At 36.3% G+C, this 26,486-nt stretch overlaps 2 protein-coding genes across 4 annotated transcripts; both read right to left on the bottom strand.

Moving 5' to 3' along the window:
• Window positions 1-275: 275 nt before the first annotated feature.
• On the bottom strand, window positions 276-13,727 carry LOC109213178. 3 transcript variants are annotated; one of them, XM_019376935.1, is made up of 18 exons: window positions 13,643-13,727; window positions 12,600-12,707; window positions 8,755-8,852; window positions 7,728-7,837; window positions 7,144-7,646; window positions 6,647-6,695; window positions 6,476-6,563; window positions 4,413-4,462; window positions 4,081-4,200; window positions 3,598-3,729; window positions 3,412-3,453; window positions 3,076-3,226; window positions 2,398-2,501; window positions 2,152-2,298; window positions 1,751-1,906; window positions 1,169-1,285; window positions 873-1,072; window positions 276-642 (listed from the first exon to the last, which is right to left on the bottom strand). In XM_019376935.1, the coding sequence occupies exons 2-17, from the start codon at window positions 12,668-12,670 to the stop codon at window positions 1,031-1,033; spliced, it is 1,980 nt and encodes a 659-aa protein (XP_019232480.1). In that variant the 5' UTR covers window positions 12,671-12,707; window positions 13,643-13,727; the 3' UTR covers window positions 276-642; window positions 873-1,030. The 3 variants fall into 3 exon arrangements, with proteins under 3 accessions (XP_019232480.1, XP_019232479.1, XP_019232481.1); XM_019376934.1 differs by lacking the exon at window positions 13,643-13,727 and adding an exon at window positions 12,798-13,363; XM_019376936.1 differs by lacking the exon at window positions 13,643-13,727 and adding an exon at window positions 12,798-13,363 and having other exon boundaries at window positions 3,076-3,160.
• Window positions 13,423-19,474, bottom strand: LOC109213180 (transcriptional corepressor LEUNIG_HOMOLOG-like). The gene is made up of 12 exons (XM_019376937.1): window positions 19,271-19,474; window positions 17,812-17,861; window positions 17,480-17,599; window positions 17,157-17,309; window positions 16,969-17,010; window positions 16,568-16,718; window positions 15,796-15,905; window positions 15,563-15,709; window positions 14,834-14,989; window positions 14,280-14,396; window positions 13,986-14,183; window positions 13,423-13,756 (listed from the first exon to the last, which is right to left on the bottom strand). Exons 4-12 carry the CDS (start codon window positions 17,307-17,309, stop codon window positions 13,607-13,609), a joined length of 1,224 nt encoding a protein of 407 aa, XP_019232482.1. The 5' UTR covers window positions 17,480-17,599; window positions 17,812-17,861; window positions 19,271-19,474; the 3' UTR covers window positions 13,423-13,606.
• Between the last annotated feature and the right edge of the window lie 7,012 nt (window positions 19,475-26,486).

Below are 26,486 nucleotides of genomic sequence, written 5' to 3'. Positions count from 1 at the left end.
TACAAAATCTTAGTTCTCTATATATAAGAAGAAAACTTCAACCAAAAGAGAAATTTACACTCCAATTGTACGTGAAAGCCAAGAAAGTTGAAATGAAACATCACCCCGACATAATAATAATTGCATATCATTTTTGCTTTTATTGGCTCTTTGGTGTGTTATTCAACTTATATAACATGCAAAAGAGTGTATACAGCTCTAGTTTTATTATGAATGATGTAATTTCCAGCATTTTATGGATAGGATAAGTATAAATCTAGGCATGCTGGATTGCATTGCATTGAAAATACCTTTCTAATATAGTATAAAAAGATCTTTGGGAGTATTGCCGCTGGCGGACTATAACAATTAATGACAAATAAACTGATTCCTATAACAAAGGAAGCATCTCTTTATGAAATGTAAATGGCCAAGGTATTATATCGAAATCCTCCAATAAGAAGAGAAAGAAACAAGTTTGATTGTTGTATCTTGATCCACGAAGAAAAAGCATCAGTGCCATATCTTGATATACTGGTCATGACTCACTGAGGCTATGGTTCCGGTCGGAGGTGAATCTGCAAATGAAGAAATTATACCATCATGAGCTTGGTGTGGCCAAGTTCTGTGGCTCTGGTACATTGGATTCCACAGCTCCAGTAACTGCAAAAACACTTGACATGTTACTTTCCTTCATGAAATATCAAAAGAATCTAGGATCATCTAAAAAGTTATCTGAAACACGTTTTGAGATGGTTACATGTGATTCATGTGAGTAATCCTAGGTTACATTTGTTGTTGTGCAACTATATAGAGGCATTAATCAAGCCAAGTCTACAAAGAACTTATCATCTATGAGCTCAAAGCTTCAGCAGAAATTCTGTTAAGCATACCTCATGAGAACCAATCGCCAAGAGTTGAGCGCGGTCGGGGTGGAAAGTGCATGACTGGAACTTATTGCCACTGGAACGCAGTTCATGTAAACACTTTCTTCCGCTAACACACCATATCCGTGCACTATCCTCGCTCACGGATGCCAGGAAATTCCCGCTCATATCCCAACAGATAGATCTCTGACATCTCCGACATGTCCCTGTATATCAGAGAAAAGGAGACCGCATTGATAGGATACAGTAATGCTGCAGATAAGAAATTTAAGACAAGCTTGATTTGGAATAAAACATCTTACTTGTAACTGTTGTTGGATGCTGTTAGTCTCCACATCAAATATATTTATAATATTTCCTGTAGAACATGCCAAAAGGTTCCCAAATCGAGGTTGGAATCTAACCTGTCTACTACCTCCCTGCGTTTGTACCAAGAGCAAATCAATACTATCATTCGTGAATTGAGTAAATCTGACTCTCTAGAAAGTCACTTCAGCACTGTACTTTCCCTTGCTGAATGTGATACCTATCTCTGTCAAATAATATTATGAAACTCAACCCATTTATATCCTAAATGGCCTATTTGAATGTGTATTCACATGGTGACAACCTACTGATCTCAAAAACCTTGAAATTCCTTGCAACAACAAAAAATATTACTACACTCAATCCCAACTCCCAAGCTAGTTGGGATCGGCTCTTCCTACATGCTAATTGCAGGAATTCATGAGCAAAACAAATACAACAATGACTTAGAATAGGTAGACAAGTAAAATTTGAAATGGAAACAGAAAAGCAGGTAAATATCAAATGGAGGCGGCTTTCCTATGTCAAGTAGAGACACTCTCTTCATCAACATTACAAAAAGAAGTGGAGACACCAACCTTAAAAATGAGTTTGCAATCACCCTCACTGACATCCCACAGTCTAATCTCGTCATTGCTATCACAAGAACTGAGAAGACCCACCTTTGTAGGATGAAAGTCTAGGGACATCACATGATCAGCATGCCCCAAAAGTTTTTGGAAAGGGTTGCTTGGCTGGATTAAGACAAGATGGTGAAATAGGTAAGGTATCATGGTTGTAATAGACAGAAGAAAAATGAAGTAACTTAAGAGATTAAACAGTTATCATTATCAGAAACGTCCTGATAGCCATAGGAAAAATAAAAAGATTACCTACGTTTGACCGGTAGGTGTAAAAACAGCATAAGATGTTTTAGCAACACCGTAGTTCCTCAAATATTGACTCAAATGAAATTTATAATGGAAAATAGAGGTAGTACCTTGGCTGCATCCCATATCATCACAGTTCTGTCAAAAGAAGATGTTGCAAACACCGTTGAATTTGGTTTAAAACGGATATCTGTAACGAGATGAGCATGACCTTCTCCAGTGTTAACATCATTATTTTCCAAGTCCCAAATCACAACCTAAACATAGATCACAGTACGAGTTCGTTAACAGGAGAAATTGAGGTAAGCCCTCCCATTTGACCAACAAGAATCCTGTAGAAGGTTAATACGACAAACCTCATGTCCAGCAGCAGCCAACAACTTCCCTTGTGAATGGAAGTGGCAACATAGGAGCTCGCTGTGTGTTGCGTGAAGACTTCCAATCTCTTTAATAGAGATGCCTGCAAAGTAAAAAGAACTCAATTATCCTTTGTGCTGATAACTAGCAGCTACAGAGCTTGATCTCAAATCCTAGATGCAAATTTCACAAGATATCTACAGATGACACCATCTATTAGCCACCATGAGAAGCTGCCAGATCACAACGTGCTTTTGAGCAAAGAGGTTCATGATAAAGTACAATTATCATACATCAACTATACACCTTCAGATATGTGCAATGAATCTTCCAGTAGTCCCTAAAACACTAGTGACATCTGGAAGAGTAAAGCAGGGTATAATATGGAGATAACACTATCACCCTTAAATCCTGATGGAATTATGTACTGTTAAATACTAGTAGTTATTTACTGGTCCTTGACAAAAGTAAGAACCCCTGATGGGATAATGTATTGCAAGATAGACATTTTCCCTCTTTTACATCACTGTTAACTGTTAGCTTGTTGTAACCTACCTTTCCATTCAGATTGAGTGAGAGCAGCAAAACTTCTCCTCAATGCAGACTGATGGTTGTCAATTATCTAACTACCTTTCTAATATTGAACGTTTTTAACCATTAAGCTTGTTGTAACCTACCTTTCTGGTCAGATTCAATGCAAGCAGCAATACTTTTCCCCAATGCAGAGATCGAATTAATTGCACCAATCAGACCAGCATCTCCCTGGGAGAAGTAGCTGTTAATATTGCCATTCGAAATACCATCGGTAGTAGCTTTCTCTTTCCCAACCTATAGCACAGAAATATATTAAATCATACTCATTCATCCAATGACTATAAAGGTTGACAGAGACAAGAAAAAATTAATAAAGGAAAGTCCAATCCCCAATAAGATGCAGATGACAGCGGTAGAGTGAAACGAAAACACCAGCACATGAAGGGTTTTAAGAAGTAGATGCACAAAAATTATCTTACAGCTGCCAGAGAACTCAGTGAAGCTTTCCTCTTTCTGCCCCTCTGATTCAAAATACGTGTAAATAAATCAGTGGTCAAACAGGGAAGATGCACATGTCTCCATCAACTCTTGTACTGCTAAAATATTGCTGAAATTTGAAGATGTTCAAATAAAATCAGTTACTTTCTTAATGATCTAAGGCCAACCTTATTTGAAGACTGCAGTCTCAGCTGGTTCACTTGCTCCTGCACTGCAATTTGATTTCCTCCTGTAGGAGCTAATATTTGCTGGTCAACTGATAAATTCTCCAGGGTTCTTTCATTTTTATCGCCAAGCATCTGCTCAATACCAGAAGAAGACAAATAGAAGAAATAGTAAGGCAGAAAAAATATCTCAGTCACATCAGTATAGTAGGATAGTCTTTATTTTGTCCTCAATCTGGTTATTGCTTTGCAAATACTTTGAAGTTTTTTCCTCTTTTTCTTTCTGCTACATAGGCTCTTTCGTTTCAGAGTTTTAATTTACTGCTCTTATTTTGACAATTGATAACTTGATGTACAAAGTTTTACAAAGCGATTTCACAGAACATAAAATCCTGAATAGCAACCCATGGTCTATTTCGCGGCTAAAATAATTGCAGCATGCTACAATCAATAGGAGCGACATGATTAGCTGAGTATTCAACTTACTCCTGCATCTTTGCCACTCGAGCCAGCTTGAATGAGCATACAATTGAAATCACCAGAACTTGCCGGGGCAGGAAAGTTGAGCTCATCCAATGCTTGAACTGCCACTTCTGGTAAAACACCCTGTTGAGGAGAGAATTTAGTTCTCAAAAACTGTTCCTTTTGAGTCGGTACTATTACACTAGGATGTACAACTTGATGGTTAATGACAGGGGGAACTGGGCCAACTCCCTGGGTTGAATATAAAAGGAATGAATCAACTTAAATTTGAAACCAAACTGAAACACCATAATGGACTATACATTTCGATTGATGCAAAAGTTAAAGACACTCACAACTAACGGACATCCTTGATGAGATGCTTGTTGGAGAGATCTGTTGTTCCCTGCAGGTACAGTGGAAGAAAGATCAACAGAATATTTTAAAAAGAAAAGGATGAGGAGACCTAAAAGTTTAAAAGTACCAACATAAATATTAAAGAAATTAAAGTGGCTAACCTACTAACCTACATTGTAAAATTTATCAACAACAACTAAGCCTCAACTATATGATGGATGGGATCATTGTAAAATCTATCTTTAGAAGTTATTTAAAACGTTGTCTATATGGTCACTGAGAGAACATCTCATGGTGATTCTTCTGAAGAGAACATGCAAGTGCTAAGCACTCATAAAACTGATTATTTTGCTGAATGTAAGTTTAAAAGTTGTCTGCTTATGTCATACTTCATTCCATGTTAGTTTTGCCTAGTGTCCATTAATATCAAAACTTCTAATTCATAATGAGTCTAATCATCGAAGAAATGAAACTCGAACAGGAACAAAGAAACACAGTAATTAGAGCTTGTTCAGCAAGCCAGTGGAAGTTAATTGCTACATACAGCGTATCATCTTCTAAAACCAAAAGATAAAAAGATGCAAATGAGAAGTGCATCATATCAAAATTCTATTTTAAGAACTTCATTGAATGCGGGTGCCACATTCTTTGGTATCTTAATCCTAAGCTGCCTTATGTTTATCCTTTTCTTACTTCAACCTGCAGCATGCATCTTTGTCCACATGGAAAGGTATGTCCTATATCATCTTAGTTGTGTAGATTTTACTAAAGCAAATGCCTTGCTAGCCATTTGCATAATCACTAAGGAAATGAGATCCATCCATAGATGGAAATTGGATCAAGCCGAGCTCAGTCGTTCATCCTTGAGCTCAGCTCAAGTATTATACTAGTCAACTTCAAACTCAAGCTCAAATATCAAACTAGCTTCAAGTTGGGGAGTTCTCACCTCAGAACAAATGTAGACAAGTTCAAGCACGACTCAGTGTAGCAACAATCTAATTAACAACCTCAAACTCGAGACAACCTTGAATTATATCTCAGACTCAAAATGGGAGACATTTTTAGTATACAACAACAACAACAACAAACCCAGTGAAATCCCACAAGTGGGGTTTGGGGAGGATAGTGTATACGCAGACCTTACCCCTACCTTGTGGAAGTAGAGAGGCTACTTCTGATAGCTCCTCGGCTCACGGAGACATTTTTAGTATAAAAAATTTAAATCTCAGAATCATATTGGGAAATATTTTCACAATAATAACTTCTTTTTTTGATAATATAAATTTGAAGAAAATCTAAGTAAAATTTATACAAAAACAACCATGTAGTAGTTGATACTTGATACTTATGTCAACAACTCGATTTTACTTATGTCAAATAATATGTTCCAGAACTATTGATCTCAGCAGGGTTCCACATGCCTGAATTGTAAAATATACAAGGTAAGGTAGAGCAAGTGGAAGTTGAACAATGTATTATTTGATAACTAAGTAATAAGTGCCACCTTAGGCCCATGTGAGCCACATTTATAAACTGAAACACATGTCATTCCCATCCCAAGTGGTGCCGTTAGACCACCTTAGGCCCATGTGAGCCTCATTTATAAATATAAAACACCTGTCATTCCCATTTCAATTCGTGCCTATGTGGCTTGACCAGGTTGGGAAGAGATTCACATAGAAACAACTGCTGGCCTAAAATCGTTTTCTATGTTAGCTAGCGAGACAACAAAAATCTTAGTATATGAGTTATTCCCTTTAAGCTTGACAATGAAGCCTATCCAGAAATAGTATTTTGATGTTTATGGTAGACATATATTAATCCAAACGAAAAGGGATTCACAACTGCTACAAATTAAGACTGAGCCAGTGCTATTTGATGTATGCAATTTATCATTCTAATGGATTTTAGTGCTAGTCTTTTGCAGATTATCACAATGCACGTCGAGTTGACTTAGGAGTAAAAGTTAAATGACTGTCCACACATCCAACAATATCAATGCCAAAGACAAAAGATTCTATAAACTACATGCATAATATTTTAAGCCAAGATACAAACAAACCCGCGTCAGAATGTTCTGGCCATGGAGGCAAATAAAGATTTGGTTCCATCTGCATAGGTCCTTCCAAGTTTATACCACGTCTGTCGCCCTGGAAAGAATAAAAGTTTGTCAATTATTTACAAATAATTACTAAAAAGCTTGCAAATATGTTTGGGGAAAATGTAAACATACTCTGCCCTCCCACTGTGGAGGAACCGTTGGAATTTGCTGCATTGAATAGCTGAAAGACATGGAAATGCATCATAGAAAATTAGAAGATTCTGATTCAATAACTTCAACAAGCAAGTAATGCTTTCACATACAAAACATGCTTGGAATATCAAGATAATGTGAAAAGACTATCTCATAGTACTGGCTAAGTAGAAGGTTCCGCTTACTAGACTAAAGAGCATGTCTTAATAGCCATGTTTTGCAAGAAACTCTTGATATTTAATATATCAGAAACTCATAATAGCAATACAAAGACAGAATAATAACGTGATTTTGGCTAATTTTCTTTACGTTGCCTTAGCAGCTTAAGACAATACTATCCGACCAAGCGAAACAAAAACCACATAGCATCAAGTGCTCAACCTTTATCCTCGTTGAAGCGACAAAGGAAGCTTTGTAAAATAGATCAAAGTGCGATGAGAATGATCAGTTTAGCAATAAATATAGCATGCTATTACCCAGAGTTGCTTGCAGATGGAAGCATGCCATCCATTTTATTAATCTCAAGAAACTTTAAAATCGATGTCACGTCTTTTGGAGGAGTCATATGCTGGGCTTGCTCTTGCATTCTTCCGGGCAGCAGATCTAACGATGGTTGCCCTTGCACCATCCGAATATTTGGTCCAACAGAAAATTGTGTGCAACTGGGCTGAATATACCCTGTCCTTGGCATGATTGAACAGCCATTCTGAAGGACATCTCCCCCTGTTGGCATCATTTCAGGAGTAATAGATGCCATTGGAGGAGATAAATTTGGCAACAAGTTAGGACAAATGGATGACAACAAATCTGAAATATAGGGGTCCATAAGGTCAGGACCGCTGGATGCCATCAAATGAGGGGACGGCATCATAAGAGAGGATGTCGTCACAGTAGAGATGTTTTCTCCTGTATGATTAGGAGCATAGGTTGAACTTACAGGACCGATATTAGACACAACGTTCTCCACTGTCTGTGCGACCTGAGAATTCAGAAATTAGTTTGCTATTATTTCATATCAGTTAACCATGAACATAACTTAGAAAAGTTCTATGGGTAACACCTTATCAAAGGATCCGGCCGCGAATAGAGCAACCTCAGGGAACCTAGAGCTGAATGCTTCATAAAATATATTCCACCACTCTTGCAGATATCCTTCAGGAGAATTGATAGCTGAAAGAAACAATATCACAAATATCACATATCATTACTCCAAAGCCCTGTATCACGTTAACACGTAACTTCAACCTAAGTTGCTCCGACACGGCAGTTTAGGTGTCGCACCCGTATCGACACGACACTAGTATGGGTGTGGGTATGGGATCCGTACCGGATTTGGTCAAACAATTTTGGGTACTTTGACCATGACGGACCAAAAAATTCGAGACAAGATACAATTTGATTCCCGAAATCAGAATCAAAACTAGGGTAAATTTGATGAAAATATCATACCTTATCTAGGAAATCAATCCCTTGCGTATCTACAACTTTAGAATTAAAAAAAAAATCCACATTATACAAGCTATATGTAAGTATTCCCACAAAATTTCTCATAATTTAGAGATATTTTTATATTTTTGAATTACTTTTAGCCGGATCCCCGCATCCGTATCCATAATAGGATCTGTACCCCCGTATCTTAGAATTTACATCTCAGAATTTACATCTCAAAGGATCCGACCTCTAGATCTGCACCCGTGTCGGATATCCACACCCATGTCCGAGCAACTTAGACTTCAACTCCATTATACACGTCTCTCTAAATTACTGAAGGACGGTTAATACAGTACTTCCAAAAACATCCTACAATAGATAACTAGAATGTACCACATAAATCAAAGAGAATGACCTCAACTTATTAGAAAATTTTTCAAGAACAACACGATCAGCAATCTAACATATGGTCATATCACATATGTAAGAATTACAAAACTAAGCATGAGAATTTTACAACCCTTTAAGGTAAATAACAATCATTACTAAAACACATATCTTAATTCATTAAAGGATCAGTTTTTAGCATCTTATAAAAGAATAGGATTCTTTTTTTCTCACCAAAAGAATAAAATTCATTAAAAGGAGTTACTTACCAACAGGATTTGGATTAGCATTAATTTCTCTGGCGAATACCTCACAAGTCTGATGGAAACCTCTCTTAACCATGTAATTAAGAATGACAACTTCAAGTCTGGAAAACACAAACAAATAAAAGAAAAGCATGACTAAAACCAGTCAAATAAAGGGGAAAAATCACATACACCCAAAATCAAATGAAAAGTAGACAAGCACAGATTATCAAGAGTATCAATCATTAAAAATGTAAGTATAAACCAATTGAGACGTAGTAGTTTTTGCTATATAAAATTTGGCAAACACATAAAAACTTACAAGCGTCGAGCCTCCAAACTAGCCATGATCTCCAAAAACAAAGCGTTACTTAATCACAGAAAAGGGAAGGGAAAGAAGATTTGAGCAAGAACAACTGGGAAAGATGAAGAAAGAGTCTCAAGAACCAAAATCCCACTTGGATTACAGACAGAATCACAGAAGATGCAGAGAGAGAGAGAGAGAGAGAGAAATGGTGACGGTACCATGCAAAAGTGTAAGGGAAAAAAAAAAGCAAAACACTTGATTTAAATAGAGAAATGGTGGCCCCTAGTATAGTGGTAAAAATGACAATGACACAGTTTTATCCTTTGACCATTTTACCTTTTGTAAAGTATTCTTTTTGATGGAAAGTACCATAAAAGAAAACACAAAAAGCAAATAAAGACGTGTTAATGCAGCTCAGAATGAATTGTTTGTCCGAGCCTGCGTTTTTAGGTGACAAATAGACAACAACTTTTACTCCAATATTTAACCCTAACGCTTCGAACCAAAAGAGGTGACAAAAAAAGATAGTGAACCTTCTTAAATTTGAGCTAATCTAATAGACTTTTTCACAATTAGACAATCACTCGTTAATTTTGACCATTTCGGTTTCTAAGCAATTTTTGAGCTGAATTCCATGCAAGATGGTTAAAACTCGTAAATACCTCAAGAAGAAACACCCTCTCACCCCTTGTTTTTTCTTCTTCTTTTTTCCCATTTTGATTTAACACATCCGAATTGAAAGTATAAAAATAGTTTACACTGTTCGTGTAGTTTAATTTATTAACCATATTATCTACAATCTTTTTATGCTACATTGTCAAGCTTGTAGGCTATTTGTTACGTGTTATGAAGTATCGTGATAGTGTAAAAACAATATTTTCACGGTAGTGTAAAGAGTAACAATTAGGGAGTAATCAATCAATTTAGAGAAGTATAAGGGTATTGAATAATTTTGAAATACTTGAGATTATATGACAACTGAAAATTGAGATTAAAAGGTATGATCTAATTTAGATGTGATTTAATTGTTGCTAACCACTTACGCTTTTAGAAGGTCATACATTCTTTTATTTTATCCCACTAATTAATTTCGAAAGCTAGTTACCAAAAAATGGTAGTCAAGTAATCTATATCAATAAAAGTCATGCCATTGTGATTATGCAAACTCTTATTACATAATCTGAGACAAAAAAAGATTGATAAGATGGTATAACGTAAGTAAGAAATTAAATTCTTGTTAAATATATGTTATTTTTATTTAAGTCATCGGATTGGACCACCAAGGGGTATGGTGGGATGGATGGGATCCCTCCCCCTTAGCCAGAGCTCGCGGGTTCGAGCCCCCGGAATGAAGAAATCCTTGATAGGGAGTATTTTCCCTTTAAATGGCCCTACGCGGTGTGAATCTGGACTAGCCAGGCTAATAGGTTCCGAATGCCATATGGTTATACTGAAAAGAAGGCATTGGATTGCCTATTAAGATTTTATCCCGTGGTTTTTAATAGAAACCATAACTAAATGTCTTCATATTTGTTAAAATGTTCGGTTGGGCCGCATACTACGATAAAGGAAGACTTTCATTAGCTCCAAACATGCATGTATGAACTCTTACAAATGTGGTAAGTTAATAATAACATCTATATATTATGCAAAGATTAACATCATATTTCTATTTAAGGAGCATTTAATCATCTAGTGCTATTACAAGACATCATTTCGTCGCTTAAAGCAATGAGACTATCCAAAGAAATGGGTTATTGCTTCATAGGTGAAGCCATGCACTTCATAGATGTGTGAGCTTCATACAATAACACGCAAAGTGACAAACGGTCAATTCTTTGTATCGACATTATTGTTTGTTGAATATTGAAAGTAGTTTTTTTAATTACAATTTGATCATTATAATACTAAATTCATACATATATTTGCTATTTTTTAATTTCGGAATAGTGCACTTCATTCCAAACAACTGTGTACTTTATTTCTCGCTCTTCGATTCACGTCCCATGGACCTTATTGCGTTTTTGCTCTTTCGCTTTTAAAAACACCGGTTCTAGGTGATAAATTGTGTAACCCACTTCATCTAAATGGTTAAACTACTAAAGAAGTATACTTTTATTTACTTAATTATGTATCAAACAGCTCCCTCACGTACAGGTCTGAGTATTTTTTTGTAAATCAACCAGTGAACTTTTTCTTTCTTTTTACAATAAGTGATGGTGAGACTTGAACCTAGGACCTCTATCTGCTATGTCACCATGTTAGATTGTATCAACAATAAAAATCATGTTAGATTGTGTAACCATCTCGTTTAAAAACTTAATTTGTTAGAGAGAATAGACTTTTATCGACTTTACTATGTCTTCAACACTACTTCCTAGGAAAGAACATGCCATATTTGAGAAATTGTGATTCCAAAGCAAGGCAGTTTCAACCCCCATTTGACATATCGGAATGGCTTGAGATAGGCACCAAAACAATGTAAAGTTTGATTCTTGCATGAAAGAAAATGATTAAAAATCGATAAAATATGATAACTGCATTTACCATAAGTCTTAAAATCGATAAAACATGATAAGTGCATTTATCATAAGTATTATAATTAAGTCAAATGTTATTATTTGCCGCTATGTCGATGTTAATGATTTGTCAATTTCTAGCTCTAGCATAAATGTTATTTAAGAGAAAAAACATTTTTAGTAACTATTTCGACATAAAAAGACTTTAGTGAGGTAAATTCATCTCAGAATGAAGATTAACAAAGTGTATGTTATATTCCTCGATTAATCACATGATGGTGACAATATCTTGGAAAAATAGACAGTAAGTACTAATTGTTTTTTATTTACGGTGGTGATACGATGGAAACATTTTCCAAACATTTTTCAAATATTTTCTGAATTTTTTAGATTATAGATTGATAATAATGTTAGCAAATCAGATAGTTTTTTATGAAATTTTTGAATACTAAAGATTGATTATAATGTCTAAGTGTTGGTTGGAGAATAGATATGAAATTAAGAGTTGAGACAACTTGTACCCAAGAGTGAGGGAAGTCATTTTTAGACCATGTCAACTGACAAATAATGTTTACTTTGTCTGCAGTACTCTTTGACTTTATCCAGTTTATATTTCCAGGAAAATGAAATATGTGTGTCTCTACGGCTGGTAGAGAAGATGATGCACAAAGGGAATGGAACACCTTAGGGATGATCATTAGTCTTAATGAGTCTAGGAAAACCCTTCTTTGTCCTAGATATTAACTTTATTTTCCAAAGAAATAATCCAACAAATGCTGTCAACTAGTTATATGATCTTGTAATTCAGACATTTTATCACTTATTCCAATTTCCAAGTACTACACAAAATCAAAGATTTGAAGTGGGAATCTATTCAAATCACCTCCAAAGTAAGGATTATTTACTTATTTTATCCAAATCGATTAATCCAATTATACAAAGCTTACTTGACAGTTTTCAAGTACATTAACATGTACGCAAAAATAACTATACACTAATGCAAATCAAGTCTACAACACTGAGTAACAAAAGCTGAAACATACCTGCTAAGAAGAAGAAAAGTACTTGATGAAAAAGCCAAGTCCAATATAACAGCGAGACACAAACCCAGCATTAAAAATGCATCTCTTTAGCGTATTCCTTGTAGGACCCTGAACCCAAAAACGAAAAATCAACTACAACAGAGGAATTTAAAGTTTTAAAAAATCATATTTGCGGAGAAGGGGGAAAACTATACGGACATTGATTCCAGGAGCCAAAGCTCCAACCTGTACTGCTTTTGCCGATGATACTTCTTCACTTCTACTTGATTCTTTCAACTCCATTTTTGTGTGTGTGTGTGTGTGTGATTTGTGAGTGCTGGGGTTTTGATTGGGAATAGTTAACCCCCAAAAGCAGTAAGAGAACAGTGAGGAAGATTTTGGAATTTGTAATGGGAATACCAAGTAAATTGAATCGGCCCAATCAGGTTATTGAATTGATTGTTTGATCCTATTTCTATTTCATCAAAAGTTCATAATCCTACCGATTAATTATAAGTAGTAAAATTTTCAAAAATTTAATACAATCCCTATCCCAAATCATACCTAATAAATACTACGTACTCCCTAAAATGTATGAGATATAAAAATATTCAGAACTATGTCAAATAAAATATGCTATCATTTTAACTAATAATATTGTTTTTACAAACTTTCTAATTTAAGAATTTAAATACATTTAATTATTCTATTTTAAACTTTGATGCGATATTTACTTTATCCATAGATTAAATTTTTATATGAGGTATTTAATAGACAAGTCTAATTAACATTTTAAATTCAATTTCCAAACAATAAAATAGGGCAGAGGAGTACAATGTCAAGATTAACTAGAGTCTGAAACTATGAAACAAAGTTTGTGACTGTTTCTGTGCTGATACAGCCATTCAAATAACTCATTCCAGGTAAATAGTTGTATCCCTCATCAAAATCAAGAATAATGTTTTCTTGCTTTGTCCCAAGTAAAAGTCTTAAACCAAGAAGCATAGAAACTGGCATGCAACAAAGCATCACTGCCATATCTTGATATACTGGTCATGACTCACTGAGGCTATGGTTCCTGTCGGAGGTGAATCTGCAAATGAAGAAATTATATCATCATGTGCTTGGTGTGGCCAAGTTCTGTGGCTCTGGTACATTGGATTCCACAGCTCCAGTAACTGCAACAACACTCGTCAAGTTACTTCCCCCTCGTGAAATATTAAAAGTATCTAAGATCATCTAAAAAGTTATCTGAAACACGTTTTGAGATGGTTACATGTGATTCATGTGAATAATCCTAGGTTACATTTGTTGTTGTGCAACTATATAGAGACATTAATCAAGCCAAGTCTACAAAGAACTTAATCTACGAGCTCAAAGCTTCTGCAGAAATTCTGTTAAGCATACCTCATGAGAACCAATCGCCAAGAGTTGAGCGCGGTCAGGGTGGAAAGTGCATGACTGGAACTTATTGCCACTGGAGCAAAGTTCATGTAAACACTTTCCCCCGCTAACACACCATATCCGTGCACTATCCTCGCTCACGGATGCCAGGAAATTCCCACTCATATCCCAACAGATTGAACGGACATCTCTGACATGACCCTATATATCAAAGAAAAGGAGACCACTTTGATATGATACAGTATTGCAGCATAGTAGAAATTTAAAACAAGCTTGACCGGGAATAGACAATCTTACTTCGAACTTTTGTTGGATGCTGTTAGTCTCCACATCAAATATATTTATAACATTTCCTGTAGAACTTGCCAATAAGTTCCCAAATCGAGGTTGAAATCTAACTTGTCTACTACCTCCCTGCATTTGTACCAAGAGCAAGTTAACCAACATTTCGTGAATGGATAATAGCTAATTCTCTAGAACGTCACTTAGTTTAGACACTGTACTTTGCCCCGCTGAACGTGATTATGGATGTTGGTTCAAATAACATTATGACCTCAACCCTTTTATTTCCTAAACTATCGCATGTGTATGTACATGTTGAGGCCTACTGATCTTGAAAACTTTGAAATTGCTCGCAGGTAAGAAGAACAATAAGAAAAACATTTCCCACAATCTAAATGCAGGAATTCAGGAGAACCGATTTGAAGATGACTTAGATCAGGTAGATATGTAAGCTCAAAATTGAAATAGAACAGAAAAACAGGTAATACCAAATTATGGAGGCCCTTCCTATGTCAAGTAGAGGCACCTCTTCATCAATGTTTAAAAAACAAAGAAGTAGAGACACCAACCTTAAAAATGAGTTTGCAATCGCCCTCGTCGACATCCCACAGTCTAATCTCATCATTGCTATCACAAGAGCTGAGGAGACCGGCCTTTGTTGGATGAAAATCTGTGGACATCACATGCTCAGCGTGCCCGACAAGGCTTTTGAAAGGGTTGCTTGGCTGGATTAAGACAAAATGGTGAAACAGGTACAGTATCATGGTTGTAATAGACACAGAAGAAAAAGGGAAAAAACTCAAGATATTAGACAGTTATCATTATTAGAAAAGTCCTGATAACCATAAGAAGAAGAAAAAGATATTCTGAAGGTCTAGAGACTGCAAAAGATGTTTTGGTAACAGCAAGTTCCTCAAATATTGAGTCAAATGAAATGTGTTAGACAGAACAAGATGATGATTCTGTACATATTAGTGATAAATCTTTTATCCTCAGCGCAGAGATAATGAATGTGGCAGTAAACGCCAATTGACAATAGTCTGAGCAGCTGCTTGCTAAAATAAGAATATAGATTCTCATCTAAGTAAAAGAAAAACAATCAGGATAATAATAGCATAGAAATTAGAAGAAATAATGTTGACCAAGAACAACGAAATCGTAGAAGTTACAACTAGTGAATACATATCCTGGTTGATTTGACTATGCTGACTGCTATTTCTGAGATGGATGAAACTTGTAAAAGAAATAACTGAAAGACTCATTTGCCAAGAACTTGGTATGGAAAATAGAGGTAGTACCTTGGCTGCATCCCATAACATCACAGTTCTGTCAAAAGAGGATGTTGCAAACATCATTGAGTTTGGTCTAAAACGGATATCTGTAATGAGATGAGCATGACCTTCTCCACATTTAACATCACTATGTTCCACGTCCCAAATTACAACCTAAACATAGATCGTACAAGTTCATTAACAGGAGAAATTGACATAAGTGCTCTCCCATTAAAAATCCTTTTATAAGCAAGACAAACCTTCCTCTCGTGACCAGCAGTAGCTAACAATTTTCCTTGTGAATGGAAGTGGCAACATAGGAGCTTGCTCTTTGTTGCGTGAAGGCTTCCAATCTCTTTAATAGTGATGCCTGCAAAGCAATATGAAGTCAATTATCCTTTGTGCTGATAACCAACAATTTATCCATCAGGGTAAGAGCCTCAAAAAGTCAGAAGCTACAGTGCTTGATCTCAAACCCTAAATGTGACACCACACATTCTTTTCATTTTTTTCCCGTTTTAAGATACAATTATACTGAAGCAATATATCTTGCAAATTTCACAAGAGAAACTTACAGATGACACCATCTATTTGCCGCCATGAGCAGCTGCCACATCACTATTTGCTTTTAAGCAAAGAGGTTCATGACAAAGCACAAATATCATACATTAACTATACACCTTCAGATATGTGCAATGAATCTTCCACTAGTCCCCTAAAACACTAGTGGCTTCTGGAAGAATGAAGCAGGGGATAATGCTAATAAAACCAGCACGATTGGGTTTGCTTGGGATAATGTTATTTCCTGAACATAAGAGAATTAGACGCACGACCTAGCTGGGTGAGGTTAGAACCTAACAAAAGGTGAGACCGGTTATGTACAGTTCAAAATCAGAGCCTAAATCTAAACTTGTTAAAAATGATCCAGGGAGTCCTAATGGAGGATTAATTTCTGTTGACTGTCAATTATCTAAATTACTATCTTTTTAATATTAATTTTTCTTATGACCCATTAAGCTTGTTGTAACCTACCTTTCCGGTCAGATTCAATGGAAGCAGCAATACTTTTCCTCAATGCAGCGAGTGAATTACTTGCAGCAATCAGACCAGCATCTCCCCGGGATAAGTAGCTGTCGCTACTGCCATTCATAATATGATCTATAGTAGCTTTCTCTTTCCCAACCTACATCCCAGGAATATATTAAATGAGCAAGAATAAAGTTGACGAAGACTATATAGACATGTCATACTCATTCCTCCAAGTGACTATTAAGGTGACAGAGACAAGAATAAATTAAGAAAGGGAAGTCCAATCATAAATTAAGAAAGGGAAGTCCAATCCCCAAAAAAAGATGCAAACATCAGCGGCAGAGTGAAATGGAAACACCAGTACATGAAGGGCTTTAAGAAGTAGATGCAGAAAATGATCTTACAGCTGCCAGAGAAATCAATGAAGTTTTCCTCTTTCTGCCACTCTGATTCAAAACACATGTAAACAAATTAGTCGCCAAATAGGGGAAGATGCACATGTCTCCATTAAGTCTTGTACTGCTAAAATATTGCTGAAATTTGAAGATATTCAAATCAAAATCAGTTACTTGCTTTATGATCTAAGACCAACCTTATTTGAAGACTGCAATCTCAGCTGGTTCGCTTGCTCCTGCACTGCAATTTGCTTCCCAGAATCTTTCATTTGCTTTCCTCCTATAGGAGCTAATATTTGCTTGTCAACTGGTAAATTCTTCAGGGTTCTTTTATTTTTATCACCAAGCATCTGATCAATACCGGAAGAAGACAGATAGAAGAAATAGTGAGGCAGGAAAAAGATCTCAATCACAGAACATAAAATCCTGAAAACCAATCCATGGTCTATTTCACGGCTAAAATAATTGTAGCATGCTACAATCACTAGGAGCGACAGGATTAGTTGAGAATTCAACTTACTCCTGCATCTATTCCACTCGATCCAGCTTGAATGAGCACACGATTGAAATCACCAGAACTTGCAGGGGCAGGAACGTGGAGCTTATCAAACGTTTGAACTGCGACTTCTGGTAATGCATCCTGTTGAGGAGAGAATTTAGTTCTCAAAAACTGTTCCTTTTGAGTTGGTACTATTACACTAGGATGTACTACTTGATGGCTAATGACAGGGGGAACTGGGCCAACTCCCTGGGTTGAATATAAAAGGAATGAATCAACTTAAATTTGAACCCGAACTAAAACACCATAATGGACTATACATTTCTATTGATGCAGAAGTTCAAGACACTCACAGCTAACGGCCATCCTTGATGAGATGATTGTTGGAGAAACCTGTTGTTCCCTGCAGGTACAATGCAAAAAAAAAGATCACAGGAAATTTGAAAATTAAAAAAGAGCAAGATAAGGAGATCTGAAAGTGCATAAAATGCAAACAGAAATATCAAAGGGAATAAATTGGCTAATCTACTAACATGATGGCACATTGTACAATCTATTAACAACAACAACTAAGCCTTAATTCCAAGCTAGTTGGGAACATTGTGCAACCTATCGTTAAAAAGTATTTGAAATGTCATCTATATGATCACTGCAAGAACTTCTCCTGGTGGTTATTCTGAAGAGAACATGCAAGTGCAAAGCACTCATCACACTGATTATTTTGCTGAATCTAAGTCTTAAGATAGTCTGCTTATTACTTCCTTCCGTGTCAGTTTGCCTAGTGTGTTTTTCTATGACAACTTCCAGTGATAATGAATTGAATCTTCAAAGTGAAACTGGAACTAGAACAAAGAAACATAGCAGTAAAAGCTTGGTCAGCAAACCAACGGAAATCAATTGCATACACAGAGCATCATCTTCAAAAATCAAAAGTTAAAAAGATGCAAAAGAAAAGTGCATTGAATCAGAGTTCTATTTTCAGAACTTTATTGAATGCCCCCACTGTATATTTGTTCTGGTGGATCTTATTCCTAAGCTGCCATATGTTCATCCTTTTATTACTTAACCTGCAACATGCATCTTTGTCCAAATGGGAAGTGTGTCATATATAATCTTAGTTGTAAAGATGTTACTAAAGTTAATGCCTCACTAGCCATTGGCATAATCACTAAGGAAATGAGAGTCATCAATAGCTACCTCAGCTAATCTGATTAAGCTGACCTCAGTTTTTCATCCTTGAGCTTTACAAGTCGAGTTCAAACTCAAGCTCAAACATCGAACTAGCTTCAAATTGGAGTAGAGCTCAACAACAACTATGCCTCAGTCGCAAACAAGTTGGGGTCGGCTATATGGATCCTCACTTCTTTCTCTAAATTGGAGTAGAGCTCAACTCAAATAAATTAGACAAGTTCAAGCATGCCTTAATATAGTAACAAGCTAATTAATAACCTCGAACTCGAGTTCAAGCTCAAATTACCCCCCCCCCCCCCCACACACACACAGATAGTATAATAAATTTACATCTTAGAATCAAATAGGAAAATATTTTCACATTAATATCTATATAATCTTTTTATTCGCTACGAATGTAACATTAAAGAAAACTCTTAATGGGGTTCACACCTAAGTTGCTCCGACACGGCAGTTTAGGTGCGCACCCGTGTCAACATGACACTGGTGTGGGTGTGGGTGTGGGATCTGGTCAAACGGTTTGGGTACTTTTACCACGACGGACAAAAAATTCGAGACAAGATACAATTTGAGTCCCGAAATCAAAAACAAAACTAAGGTAAATTTGAAGAAAAGGCATACCTTATCTAGAAAATCAATTGTTTACTTTCTGCTTCTCCTCTTGATCGGGCAGAAAGAGCAGCAGAGAGCATCAATTGAGAATGGGGAAGACGGAGCCTTCGAGAATTTGGGAAAGCTTGACAGACACTAACTCTTATTTTTATATTAATAATTAGAGATCTAATCTAAATTATAAAATTAACATTTTAATTTTAAATGAAAGATAACTGTAAAATAGTTAACTTGTAGGAGAATCCGAGAATGGAAGAAAATCAAGAAATCATGCCTACAACTTGAGAATAATGAAGAAATTCACATTTGACGAGTTATAGGTAAGTATTCCACAAAAATTTCTCATAATTTAGAGATATTTTTATATGTTTTGAATTATTTTTAGCCAGATCCCCGCACCTATATCCGTACTAGGATCCACATTCCCAAATCTTAGAATTTACATCTCGAAGGATCCGACCTCTAGATCCGCACACCTGTCGGACACTGCACCCGTGTCCGAGCAACTTAGGTTTACACTTATGTCAATATAATTATTTTCATGAACATAAGTTGACCTTAAAGTTACACATGCCTGAATTGTTAAAAAGACAAGCTAAGATTAAGCGAGTTAAGTTGTATTTCCGAACAATACGGCTCACTTTATAGCCTTAACTAATTGAGCAAAGCCACCTTAGGCCCATGCAAGCCACATTTATAAATCTATGACACGTAGTTTCTATCCTAATTGGTGTCCACGTGGCTTGGCTAGGTCAAGAAGAGATTCACGTAGAGACAACTGCTATTCGAGAATCTATTTCTATGTTAGCTAGTTGGGCAACATTTCCCATGGTAGTCCTCCTTTTGGCCATCTTGATTTGGCAATACTTGTATGTAGCAGGTCATGTTAGCTCTATATGAGGGTCTTTCAAAGGCTAAAACGGCCCTCATCAATCCCTCGTCCTCTTTTTTACTCTTTTATGTGAACTTGAGTAATGGCAATTTACAAGTTGTAAGAGGTCATCACTTCTTTGAGGAGAGGTTAACACCGTTACTTGTCTCGTATTAGGCAAGTAGGTGCCGCATAAGTGCGATAGAAGAACTTGCTTGAAGAACCGTAGTGAATATCATACTAGCCATCATCGTATTGGACTAGTGCCCAAGGTTAAGAAACTCAATTTGGAAACTTAGGGTGGTTAGAAAATAGATGGAAAAACGATCGAGCTCTTATTACATATAGTCCGGGTAATATTTTTATCAAGGTGGCATGACTCACCAATATATTTAGGCACACTCAAGTTGAAGCTATATATTTCGGTTCGAAAATGACCCGAGCGTGATTAGTAAAGTTAAAATACTTGAATGATTACCATATTAGGACTAGTAGAAGAAATGTTAAAAGAAAAAACCTTTTGAAATGTGAAAAAGTATTTAAAAATAATATGAAATGCTATTACTGTACTTCAATTTTATGGGATCAAGATCTCACTTTACATGTAAGGGAATAGGTCCAAGGTCATTAGGAACAAGCTAAAGTAGAAAGTAGGACTCTTTTATTAAAATTGGTGGTGTAGATTGTAGGATAGATGATCTCTTAAGATGAATGAGAAAGTCCTATGAACCTACAAAATGAGTGCCGATGTTCAGGATTTTTAGTTCTGAGCAAGGACATGTTGAGGAGAACTTTTTCTGCTGCATCTAATAGTCATATCGCCTGTGATGATACTCTTTATTTATGACAACTCCTCTGCAACCTCGACAAGATCGGATTTCACCAAGAAGAGTAAGATTAGGAGATTCGTGAACAAATTTGGTGCGTCACAATTAATCCAAATGAATACCACAAGGGAGCATAGGGCATGCATGTCGAAGAAAAGTTTGTTTTATTCCCATATTCTGTAAAATATGACCCGGTCATGCTAATCACAGCTAAGATTGGTCAAATCGCACATGATGGGACCCTTTATTTATGACTACTCTGCAACCTCGAAAAGATCGAATTTCATCAAAAAAGAATGATTGGAGATTCATAAACATATTTGGTGTGTCACAGTTAATCCAAATGAATACCACGAGGGAGCATAGGGCTATATGCATGTCGAAGAAAAGTTTGTTTTATGCCCATGTTCTTTAAAATATGATCACGAACATGCTAATCGCAGCTAATGTCACTTTGAAATTCATTATCTCTTTATTGATCCAATAAAGTGGTTGAGGCAAGATTCGTAGGAGAAGGCGCCACCATATTTGCATTACAAAATATTTATATTTATGCTTATATTGGCTGGGCACATTTATTATGACTTGTATAAAAGGAAAATATACAAGCTTTCCGCTTTGGTATATACTCCTTTGCTTTTCCACACTTTTTAAAATGGTTAAAAGGGAAAGAGAAAGAATTCCTAACTGGAGGTTTATGTATTTCTCCACCCCAACAAGTAGTAGTCATAGATGTACCTTGAGTTTCTAATTAAACCTTGCCGAAATCGGAATAACCTTAGATTAAATGATTTTAGACACTCGCAAATGAGTAAACTCTGAATAGGTTCCCTTGACTGGAGGATACCTGAGAAAATGTAGTACTTGATCAACGTTAAGGACAATGGATTTAGACACTTTAAGATGGCTTCAAGCTGAGCCTCATTATCTGAGCTTGTTTGGAAGAGAGATCAGCTAAATGACAAGATATGAAGGAAGAATTTTGTGGCAGGAGTTTCCATTTGGATCGTTTCTACCTCAATGACATAAATGTCAGGTCCCTATTTGAGAAGTCTTCTGCAGTCACAAGAAATTCCATTTGGATCGTTTCTAGCTCAACGACACAAAAGTCAGGTCTCAAGTTGAGAAGTCTTTGGCAGCTCTTAAGCCATTCTTGCCGCTCTATGAGATATCACGTGACTGCGCGAAGGACCTTAAAAGGTCAAGCTTCCCATTTAGGTGGATCCTTTACTTTTCTCTTTGCTGATAAGGTCTTGCTGGTTCTGTACCACTGACTAACAGGCAGTGAAGTAAGAACAGAGCAGCTATCAGTGTGAACACTTCATTATTTGTGTTTGATCTTTGTTTTCAGAGCTTCTAGTAGAAAAGACTAGTAACCTTTATGGAATTCAAGGGAACTGAATTCTGATCTTTTTTCCCTTTTACCAACTTAGGGAACTCTCTTCCACTCTCCTATCCACCTTAAGATGTCGAACAGGCTACAAGGAGCTATTTCCCGTCCCTTGAAAAATAGTACTCCCATTTTCCCTTTATTCTTACCTTCAACTGAATATTGAATTTCTGAATCTTCCTCAATCATATGCATGCTACTCCAGGACACAGCTCATCTTTTTCGAGTCTGTTTCTGATTCTTCCTACCTTGAATCTAGGTTTCCCCAGTACTACTCCAAGGAAGGAGGATATTCAAAAAAATCAAACAAGGATTCCCACCTTCCAAAAAGATCTAAGACAAACCACTTTCCTGAATAAACATCCGCTGTAGGAACGAAAGATATAGTCTTTTGCTTGGTTTTAATACTCATGTGGTTACCCCCAAGAAATGCTTATTCACTGACCAACAAAGACTGATATTATTTAATAAGCCTATAAAGGGTGGAAAGCTAATCCCGTCTGTGAAAGGTTAGTCCAAGCCACAATGGTCAATTTTCCTAATATGACCGCCAATAGGAATCTTAGTCTTTCGAAAATTAACTAAGAGATTGACCATGCATTTCTCCAGCTTCATCTTTTCTACAAAGCAATACCACAAACTTTCCAATAGAAGCATTATTACTTGATACGGATCACTATCGCAACTTCTGTCTCTTCTGTGTTCCCCGTGTGGATTTACCTTCTAAATCACCTATAAAAAGACTACTTTCAAGAGTTCAATTTAATTTGTTCTCCAACACAACAAGGACCAATTGCATTGTTGCAATATTATCACCATTAGCGCTATAACTTCAATCATACATCGTTCTAGATGTAACTATATCGTCTCAAACCTAACGCTTCAAGCCCCTGATCCTGAATCTACCAATGTACCATTACTTTACGGGTAAAAGATAGATACTCAAGACCACATCTACATGGTCGTGGTAAGCTTTGACTAGTGCACTACAATAGTATTGCATCCTTTCTCCACCAATAGCAAAAGCAATAACAAACTTCCTGAAGAGCTTTTTCTCCGGATATCTATTTGGTTCAGAAAATAGCGAAAAATATCTAATAATCAGGAGAAAGCAACCACTATCATTTAATGCTTAATACCTTTTGAAATGTTTGAATCGGAAGTTATTCAACACAAAAACACTAAGGGTGTAGTCACTGGTAAAGCTGGTATTACAAGGGAGTCAAATGCTCAATATTATGAAGAAGTAACAGATTGTTCATGCCTCTTCATCATTTTCAAAGATGATAGGTGATCCCTCTCTCATTGCATGACTGTCTTTCTTAAATATAGAAACTAACTAAGTAGCAGCTTTCTCAAAATATCAACTTCTCCATCCCATGCTTATAGGAAGATAGTAATCAAACAATCTTCATTTGGCTAAAAGGATTTGATGCAGAGCCTGATAGCAAGAGCAGCAGAGCGTCTGTTATTAGTCTCCCACTAAAGCAGAGAAATGTTTAATTTGTCCTGGAAGGACTAATAACTAACAAGTACATCAGCAAAACCTAGTTATGGGACACATATAATAATCCAAAATAGAAGGGATTTATAATTTGCTGCACATTAAAAGTGAGCCAGTCCTCTTCGATATATGCGCATTTATCCTTCTAATGGATTTGTTCTTAATGCATGTTGAGTGACTTGTAAGAGAAAAATCAATCAACTGTTCACATGTCCAACGTTATCAATGCTAAAGACAAAAGATTCTATAAAGTAAATGTGAAATATATTTAAAGCCAAAATATAAACAAACCCGCATCAGAAGCTCCTGGCAAAGGAGGCAAAGCATTTGCAGGGGCACGAATATTTGGTTCCAATTGTGTAGCTCCTCCAAAGTTTATACCAGTCATGCCATCCTGGGAAGAATAAAACCTTTTCAATTATTTTCAACCAATTATTAAAAATCTTGCAAATGTTGGGGAAGGTAAACATACTCTTGCATTCCACTGTGGAGGAACAGTTGGAATTTGCTGCAATGGATAGCTGAAGGACATGAACATACATCATAGAAATTAGAAGATTCTGATACACAAGCTTCAACAACCGAAGTAATGTTTCACATACAAAACATGCATGTATTATCAAGATAATGTGAAAAGTCCTCATATTACCGGCTAAGACAGTTGGTTCTAGTACTAGAATAAAGAGCATGTCTTGATAGCCAAGTTTTGCAAGAAACTCTTGGCATTTAATATATGAGAAGGTCATAATAGCAATACACCGATAGAACAAGAATGTGATTTTGGTCAATCTTCTTTTGTTGCCTTAGTGGCTTAAGACGATGACATCAGACCAAGGAGAACATAGCCTCAACTCAAGCGCTCAACCTTTATCCTCATTGAAGCGACTTGGCAGGCATTGTAAAATAGATTAAAATATGGAAAAATGGTCAGTTTAGCAATAAACATAACATGCTATTACCCGGAATTGCTTGCAAATGGAAGCATGCCATCCATTTCACTCGTCTCAAGAAACTGTGAGCTTGATGGCATGTCTCTTGGAGGAGATAAATTTGGTAATTCACAAATGGATGACAATAAATCTGAAATCTTAGCATCCATAAGATCAGGACTGCCGGATTCCATCAATGGAGAGGATGCTATCAAATGAGGGGGCGGAATTATAGGAGAGGACGCCATCACATTATAGATGTCTGCTCCTGTATGGTTAGAAGCATAGGATGGATTTGCAGGACCACTATTAGACACAATGCTCTTCACTGTCTGTGCAACCTGAGAATTTAGAAATCAAGCATTTAGTTAGCAAGAATTATTTCACATCAGTTAAACATGAACATGGTATAGAAAGTTCCACGGGTAACACCTTATCAAAGGATTCGGCAGCTAGTACAGCAGCCTCAGGGAACCTAGAGCTGAAAGCTTCAAAAAACATATTCCACCACTCTTGCAGAAATCCTTCAGGAGAATTGATAGCTGAAACAATATCACAAAATCAAAAATTATTACTCCAAAGAACTGTATCACATTAACACATCACTTCAACTCCGTTATACATCTCTCCTCTCTCTCTCTAAATTACTGAAGGGCAGTTAATACAGTACTTTCAAACACGGGTGGCTCGACTATAAGGCCAGTAAAGCAATCGCTTGGGCCCCAACTTTTTGGGGGGCCCGTTTTTTCCTTAAAGATGTGTTGTGTATGTATTATTAAAAACAATCTGTGTACATTTAAATTTAAAAAGAATTTTTGGAGCGAAAGTACAATAACTTTAATGTGAGGATCGTTGTAATAATTAGAGAATGGAATAATTTTTTATGAATTGTTTCCGTACATGGGTAGGGTAGCTATTTTTTTTGCCTCACTTATATCCTAGCAATAATGCGGGCCCACATTATTATTTATATACTTACATTTTTCATTCTCTCTTTTACTATTTTTATTCTCAATATTGAAAAGTCTCTCACTCGGCAACTTACCGCGGCTTACAAGTTGTCTTCTTCAAAATATAAAGTATTACAACAACCAATCATTATATTGAAGCGATGCAACACTTTTCGATATAATTATATCAACTTATCTTGTTCTATAGTTTCTTACTCTTTGATTTCTACTACTATCTATTATTTCTTGTGCTTCGATTATCTTATTTATATGTGATAGCCACTGCTCCTTTTTAGAATACTTTATCATGGCTTATTCGCTTTCGTTACTTTCATTTTCATACTGCAATTGATTGTCCTTATCTGACCTTTTTTTTGTCATGCTATCTCTTGAGCTAAGGGTCTTTGGGAGACAACCTCTCTACCTTCCAAGATAGAGAAAAGTTCATCGTACACTCTAACTCCCCAGACCCCACTTTGTGGGTTTTTACTGGATATGTTGTTGTATATCAACTTATCAAATTCTTGAGCCGATTTTATAATTCTACCTTTATTTTATATTTTTTCATTGAAAATGTGTCGTTGATATTCTTACTTAGGGCCTCTCTCTGAAATTTGGCTTTATACCCCCAATCTTGTTGAGACGACCCAGTTTCAAAAACATCCAACATCAGGTAATCAAAATGTACCACATGCATCAAAGAGAGCGACCTCAACTTATTATCAAAATTTTCAAGAACAACATGATCAGCAAT

This window comes from Nicotiana attenuata, unplaced genomic scaffold (assembly GCF_001879085.1).
Source record: "Nicotiana attenuata strain UT unplaced genomic scaffold, NIATTr2, whole genome shotgun sequence".
NCBI classification, from domain to species: Eukaryota; Viridiplantae; Streptophyta; class Magnoliopsida; order Solanales; family Solanaceae; genus Nicotiana; species Nicotiana attenuata.
This window is presented reverse-complemented; position numbering and strand designations above follow the sequence as displayed.

What these genes read in the sequence shown, in the direction of transcription:
- LOC109213180 (XM_019376937.1), bottom strand. Translation starts at nt 17,309, where the DNA reads ATGCTTGGTGATAAAAATAAAAGAACCCTGAAGAATTTACCAGTTGAC. An exon ending in CATTGAATCTGACCGGAAAG is followed by an intron (nt 15,906 to 16,567) that starts GTAGGTTACAAC and finishes ATTGCTTTGCAG; the next exon opens with GCATCACTATTAAAGAGATT. An exon ending in ATTGCAAACTCATTTTTAAG is followed by an intron (nt 14,397 to 14,833) that starts GTTGGTGTCTCT and finishes GTACAAATGCAG; the next exon opens with GGAGGTAGTAGACAAGTTAG.
- LOC109213178 (XM_019376935.1), bottom strand. Translation starts at nt 12,670, where the DNA reads ATGCTGGGTTTGTGTCTCGCTGTTATATTGGACTTGGCTTTTTCATCA. An exon ending in GACTGCAGTCTTCAAATAAG is followed by an intron (nt 3,454 to 3,597) that starts GTTGGCCTTAGA and finishes ATTTTGAATCAG; the next exon opens with AGGGGCAGAAAGAGGAAAGC. An exon ending in GCATCCAACAACAGTTACAA is followed by an intron (nt 1,073 to 1,168) that starts GTAAGATGTTTT and finishes TCTGATATACAG; the next exon opens with GGACATGTCGGAGATGTCAG.